At 44.7% G+C, this 7,400-nt stretch overlaps 1 protein-coding gene across 1 annotated transcript in view; it reads right to left on the bottom strand.

Annotated features, from left to right (window-relative positions):
* Positions 1–280: 280 nt before the first annotated feature.
* Positions 281–7,400, bottom strand: part of HKDC1 (hexokinase domain containing 1) — a gene marked incomplete at both ends in the record, with an annotated part of 52,057 nt that continues 44,937 nt past the window's right edge. The window contains 2 exons of the mRNA XM_080693890.1: positions 281–428; positions 5,365–5,598. Of these exons, the coding sequence (XP_080550016.1) occupies positions 281–428; positions 5,365–5,598 (382 nt within the window). The remainder of the gene's footprint in view (positions 429–5,364; positions 5,599–7,400) is intronic.

The following is a 7,400-nucleotide window of genomic DNA, read 5'->3' as shown; positions in this document are numbered from 1 at the left end:
GCTCAGCCAGCCGGATCACAGGGACAGGTTTTGTATGCATTCCCAAAGCCACGGAGAGGAGGCCGCTCAGGCCTTCACGGGAAAATGTGTGGAAAAGGGATCTGATGCTCCCGCTGGATACTCTGACTTCACAAGTCCCAAAGATGCCAAATTGAGACGTCATATGAAGCCATCGCAAAGCAACAAGATGCTAAGGGTCCCGGAGAACCTGGGCTTCTCTTTGGGCCATCAAGAAGGTGAAGTCAGGTAGGGAAAACGTCAGGCCCGCCCGTGGGGACTCCTAGTTCTCCTTCTGTGACTCCTGTAGCCTCTTGGCCACAGCGGTGATCAGGGCCGCTCCCTTGCCACTGCCGTCTTCTGACAGCAAGAATGTCACATCACACCGAGGGGCCAGCTCCTTCACCGTCTCCTGCAATATCCGGGAGAAGCTACAAAATGGAGAAAGAAATGTTATCAGGCCATAAAGATGGGATCTCAGTATTTATAAGTTGTTCTGATCTAATCTCTTCCTTCTAGCCTGATTTCTCAAGGTTGCAAATTGCTTCAACAGCTGTTGTAATTATACCTTTTATTGGGCAACTATTAATGTCATGGACTGTGCTAGGTGTTATATATTCAGAACATCAAGTGTAACAGATAATACTTTGAAAATAATTACTACTTTCTCTACTACATAAAGAAAAAGTTCAGAAACTTGTCCACATTTGTACAACCCATAAGTTATCAGGTTTTGAGCCAGGCTTGCCTTTTTCTAGAAAACTCCTTATTTTTAGTTTAAAATTTCCCTCAACTTATTTATCATTTTTAAAAATTTATTTTGTGGTACTAGGGATGGAACCCAGGGGCATTCTACCACTGAGCTACATTCCCAGCCCTATTTTATTCTTTGATTTTGAAACAGGGTCTAAAGTTGTAGAGAGCCTCATTAAGTTGCTGAGGCTATCTTGAACATGTGATCCTCCTGTCTCAGTCTCTCAAGTACTGAAATTACAAATGTGCACCATCACATCCAGCTCTCCAACTTTTTATTTAAAAATTGTCAAACTTAGCCGGGCGTGGTGGCGCACGCTTGTAATCCCCGCGCTTGGGAGGCAGAGACAGGAGGATCGCGCAGGTTTGAAGCCAGCCGCGCGCGCGCTGGCTTAGGAGACCCTGTTTCCAAATAAAAATGTAAAAATAGGTCTGGGAGTGTAGTCCGGAGATAGAAGGGCTTCCAGGAACCCCAGTACCACCAAAAAAAAAAAAAAATGTCAAACTTAGCCGGGCGTGGTGGCGCACGCTTGTAATCCCCGCGCTTGGGAGGCTGAGACAGGAGGATCGCGCAGGTTCGAAGCCAGCCTCAGCTACTTAGTGAGGCTCTCAACAACTTAGTGAGACCCTGTTTCCAAATAAAATAGAAAATGGGTCTGGGAGTATAGCCCGGAAGTAGAAAGCCTCTGGGTTCCATCCCAGTACCACCAAAAAAAAAAAAAAAAAAATTGTCAAACTTACAGAAAGTGAAATAGTACAATGAACATTTATGAACTCTTGGCCTAGACTCGACAAAAATTAAAATTTTGCCCTAATTACCTTGTCTTTCATCCCTTCCTCTCTCCACTAATCTTCCAAAACACACAAGATCTTTTTTTGTTTGTTTGTTTGATTGTTTTGTTACTGAGGATTGAACATGGGGCATTCGACCTCAGAGCTATACTCCCAGCCCTTTTCATTTATTTTTATTATCTTGAAACAGGGTCTCACTAGGCTGGCCTTGAACTTGCAGCCATCCTATTTCAGCCTCCCAAGTACTGGATGTATGCATGGACTATCACATCCAGCTAACCACTGGTCTTAATCTGTGACACTCAGTTTCTCTACTGTGAATGCAATTATTAAACAAACTTTTTTTTTTTTGGTGGTACTAGAAATTGAACCTAGGTACATTCTACCTCCTAGCTATACCCTCAGCCCTGCTTTTTACTTGTATTTTGAAACAGGGTCTTGCTAGATTGATGCGAGTCTCACTACTAGCTGAGGCTGTCCTCGAATGATTCTCCATTATCGGCTTCCCTAGTACTGAGATTACAAGTTTCTGCCACCATGCCTGGCTTGGAATTGCTTTCTTTATTTTTCTATACATGTTCATTGCACATTTATAGAAAAGTACAACTGACTTTTTTTTAAGTAAGTACACAATATTTTAATCCCAGCATTTGGGAGGCTGAGACAGGAGGATCACGGACAGCCTCAGCTACATAGTGAGGCCCTTTGCAACTCAGTGAAACCCCGTTTCAAAATAAAGAATAGCCGGGCGTGGTGGCGCACGCTTGTAATCCCCACACTTGGGAGGCGGAGACAGGAGGAGGGCACAGGTTCGAACCAGCCTCGCTAGATTAAGAGACCCTGTTTCCAAATAAAATATAAAATAGGAGGTCTGGGAGTGTAGCCCAGAGGTAGGAGGGTTCCATCCCCAGTACCACCAATAAATAAATAAATAAATAAATAAATAAATAAATAAATAACAGGACTGAGGATGTAGCTCAAAGATAGAACGCCCCTGGGTTCCATCCTCAGTAATGCAAAAAAAAAGTACACAATATGTTTTAGTGTATTCACATAGTGTGCAACTATACTGCTACTTCATTCTGGAACATTTTTATCACTCTAAAAGAAACCTCGTACCTATTAGTAGTCACTTTCATTCATGTTGACCCACAGGAGTTCCCAGAAACCACAAATTTACTTCTATCTCTAGAGATTTGCTTATTTTGGAGGTTTTACATAATAAGATTATGCAGTAGGCGGCCTCTGGTGTCTGTCTTGATGGCTTCCAGGTTCATCAAGGTTGCACATGCGTCGCTTCTTCATCCCATTGTGCAGAGATGGCATATTTTTTCCATTGATTTATCACTGGTAGATACTTGAGTTGGTTCTACTTTTTTGACTATTATTATGAGTAATGCTGCTATCAGCAAGTTGTTGGGTGTTTTGTGTTGTGTTGTGTTGTGGTACTGGGGATTGAACCCAGAGGAATTCTACCTCCAAATTATACCCAGCCTGATTTTATTTCTTATTTGAAGAAAAGGTCTTGCTAAGTTGCTGAGGCTGTCCTCGAACCGCAATTCTCCTGTTTCAGCCTCCCAAGTACTGGGATCATAAGTGTGCGCCACCACGCCCAGCTCTGAGGCTGGCTTTTAACCTGCCATCCTCCTGTCTTAGCCTCCCAGGTACTGGGATTATGAGTGTGTACCACCACACACAGCTAATTGAGTTTTTTGGTGGAAATACGTTTTCAATTCTCTTGGTACATCTAGGAATGGAATTTCTGGGTCCTTATAGTAACTCTATGTTTATCTCTTCTATGAGATAATCTTCTATGTTTATTTTTTTCAGGAACTGCCAAACTATTTCCCAAATAGTTATAGTATTTTGCATTCCCACCAGCAGCGTATGAGGGCTCTGGCTCGATCCCACCCTCATCAACACCTGTTACTGTATGTCTTCTTATAGTCTTTCTAGTGTCCGTGGAATGGTGTCTTGTGGCTTTGATTTACTGGCCATTTACATATTGTCTTTGGAGAAATGACTGTGTCTACGCTTTGTGCATTTGCTAATTGGGTAACTTGTCTTTTATTGAGTTGTAAATATTCTTTTTTTTTTTCCAAACAAGGTCTCACTAAGTTGCAGAGTGCCTCACTAAGGCTGCCCATGAACCCTAGGAGAATCAGGGGATCCTCCTGTCTCAGCCTCCCAAGTACTGGGATTAAAAGCATGGGCCACCACGCCGGCTTGGAATTGCTTTCTTAACTTTATTATTCTGTACATGTTCATTGCCCATGTGTAGAAGTACAATTGACTTTTGCATATTAATTTTGTGTCCTGAACCTTACTACACTTTTTTATTAGCTCTGATCGCTTTTTTATTTTATTTTATGTTATTTTATTTTATTTGCTACTGGGGACTGAACCCAAGGTCATTTTATCTCCAAGCTCTACCCCATCCCTATTTTTTATTCTTTATTTTGAAACTGGGTCTCACAAAGTTGAGGAGGGCCTCACTCAGTAGCTGAAGCTGGCCACAAACTTGCAATTCTCCTGTCTCAGCCACCCAAGTACTGGGATTACAAGTGTGGGCCACCATGCCCAGCTTAGCTCTGACAGTTTTTTATTGTGTGTATTTCTTAAAGTTTTCTATATATGAAATCATGTTATTTGCAAATGAAGACATTTTTATTCTTGCCTTTCCAACATAATGTCCTCTCAAACTTTGTCTTATCTGACTTGATTTTCCTTTTGAGGCGCACATGTATTTTGTCTGTTTCCATCAAACCTCACCTTGAATCAAGACTTGTCTAGGAAACATCACGCGGTTATGAGGCAGGCCGATGCTGGGTAGTAGTGGTGAGAGCGGTTCCCAATCTTAAGGGGAAATACCCACTCTTGTACCATTAAATATGCTGTTAGATGTGGATTGTGGTTGCCACAGATGCTCTTTACCAGGTTAAGGAAACTCCTTATTTCTAGTTTGTTGAGTGCTTTTTTTTCCATGACAGAGTATTAGATATTATCAAGTTCTGTTTCTGTTTCATTTTTGTTTTGTTTTTTCTATACTGGGGGTTGAACTCAGGGACATTCTATCTCTAAGAGACACCCCCAGACCTACTGTATTTTTTATTTGAAACAGGGTCTCACTAGGTTGTTGAGAGCCTTACTAAGTTACTGAGGCTGGCCTCGAACCTGTGATCCTCCTCTCTCAGCTTCCCAAGTACTGGGATTACAGGCATGTGCCACCATGCTCTGCCTGTTTCTGCCTCTATTGGAATGATCATGTGGTTTTTTGTTTTGTTTTGTTTTGTTGGTACTGAGGGTTGAACTCAGGGGCACTTTGCCTCTGAGTTACACCCTCTGCCCTAGAGGAGGAGCAGAACAACAACTGAGGTTCTAAGAGGATAAGAAACTGGCCCTGGGCCCCCAGCGTCCACTTGGTAAAGCCAGGAGACAAGCCCACATTGCCTGGCAGGGCTCCTAACTCGTTTGTCCACTGAGTCTAAGCTAAGAAAATCATAACCAGCTCATACCTGACAAGTGCTCTGTGCCATGCAAAATAATAAGAGGGTGGGCTCCTTGCTGCTGGCCTTTTATACAACTGACCTTTTACGGTGCTGCTGGGTTAGAAACTGGCTAATAGTCCCCCATGGTGCACCAGGAGGCAGAGGCACAGGAGCTCTCCCCTGTCTCAGATTCAACAGCTGACTCCCTGCCACTCAGCGATTGATCCCTTCCCAACAAAGGAGGGGGCGCGTCTCCTCTCGTGGAGCTGAGGGAGCCGCTCCAAGTCCAGGTTGGCCGCCACCGCGTCCCCGCAAGCCTCCCGTGGGCACTCACTGAGGGTGCAGCTTGTACAGGGTGCCATCCACGCCCACCGTGATCTTCAGGTGCTCCAGCCCCTGGTCTTCTCTCCTTTTTTCCACAATGGCGGCCAGGCCTGCGCCACAGAGCTGGGCCGCCCGCCGGGACACAGCGCCACACACCTCCTTCACCACGATGCTGTCCTCGCACGTGCTGTCCAGGCCCAGCTGCTGCAGGATCCTCCTGACCTGGAGGAGGGCCAGCCGGTCGCTGCGGGCAGGCAGAGCAGAGGTCAGCACCTGCTTTCTGGGGCCCCAGACCTGCACAGCACAGCCCATAGCCTCCTACCCCTACGTGCCTTAGCAGGGCGTCAGAGAAAATGAGCCAGGCAGTGGCTAAGCTGGAGCAGAAGGCCCAAGAAGCTGAGAGTGTAGAAGGGCCACCACCCTGGGAAGTTCCTGTGTGTGTGTGTGTGTGTGTGTGTGTGTGTGTGTGTGTGTGTGTGTGTTGCTGGAGATTGAACCCAGGAACATTCTACCTCCAAGATGCAACATTCCCAGCCCTTTGTGATTTTTTGTTTTGAAACAGGGTCTCACTAAGTTACTGAGGCTGGCCTGGAACCTGCACTATTCCTGTCTCCACCTCTCAAGTATCCTGGGGTTACAGGCATGTGCCACCATGCCCAGCTTCCATCATTTTTTTTTTTTTTTTTTTGGTGCTGGGGATACAGATAGAACCCAGGGGCATTCGGCATTCTACCTCAGAGCTACACCTCCAACTCTATTTTATTTTTCAGTTTGAAACAGGGTCTCACTAAGTTGCAAAGAGCCTCTCTAAATTGCGGAGGCTGGTCACAAACCTGCTATCCTCCTGTCTCAGCCTTCCAAGTACTAGGCACCAGGAGCTAATACTAGAGTTGCCAACCAACATACCAGATGCCCAATTTTCAGAAGAGAAATCTGAGGTCCCAAGTACCAGAAACCTGCCCTCTCGAACAGTAGGAAGCAGAGCTTCAAGAAAATAAACAAAGCAAAAACACTAGTCTTCTCTCACCAACTCTAGCACCCTCACACGACACGCAGACTCTATTCAACTGGATTCCAATTTACTTTCTACTAACTTTTTGTGATTCTCTGTTTTTTCTTCCCAACTGGATTATATACTCTTTGAGTATAAATCTCTATTCTGGGCAGTAGCCAGCATAGGGCAAGTGAATTAATGAATATACAATATATATTAGCACCCTAAATCATGGAAACCAAATAAGCCTGTAGATGCATGTAGAGAAGCCCCATCCTGGGGACGGGCTGGCCTTGAGTAGAGACTCCAGCTGTCTCCCAGTGAACTACTGGTAACCGATGACATTCAACACAGAGGTCCAAGCATCCAGCTAAACAATGTGCGGCTAATCCTCGACTAACTCAGTAATACTTAGGGAAGATGAGTGTATCCAGAAAGAACCACTGAGCCTAGCATGGTGGCACACAACTGTAATCCCAGTATTTGGGAGGCTGAGACATGAGGATCTCAGGTTTGCGGCCAGCCTCAGCAACAGGTAGTGAGACTCTCATCAACCTAGCGAGACTGTCTTTTAAAATAAAAATAAAATAGGGCAGTGGGGGGGGAGTGGTAGATCAGAAGTAGAATGCCCCTGGGTTTAATCCCCAGTACCAGAAAAAAAAAAAAAGGAAAGAAAGAAAGACCCACTGAGAACCAGGTGCGATGGTGCACACCTATAATCCCAGTACTTGAGAGGCTGATTGATAGTAGGATTGCAGGTTGGAGACCAGCCTCAGCAGTTTAGCAAGACTCTGTTTCCAAATAAAAAATAAAATAAGGCTGGGGCTGTAGCTCAGAGGTAGAGTGCCCCTGAGTTCAATCCCCAGTACCAAAACTAAACAACAACAAAGAAAACACCTATGTGCTATTTGATCTTGGTTTTGGCTTTATTTATTTATTCATTTATTCATTTATTTATTTTCGTGGTACTGGGGATGAAACCCAGGGGCTTTCTACCTCCAGGCTACACTCCCAGACCTACTTTTTATATTTTTTTAAAATTTGGAAACAGG

Source organism: Muscardinus avellanarius (assembly GCF_963383645.1).
Source record: "Muscardinus avellanarius genome assembly, chromosome: 4".
NCBI lineage: Eukaryota > Metazoa > Chordata > Mammalia > Rodentia > Gliridae > Muscardinus > Muscardinus avellanarius.
This window is presented reverse-complemented; position numbering and strand designations above follow the sequence as displayed.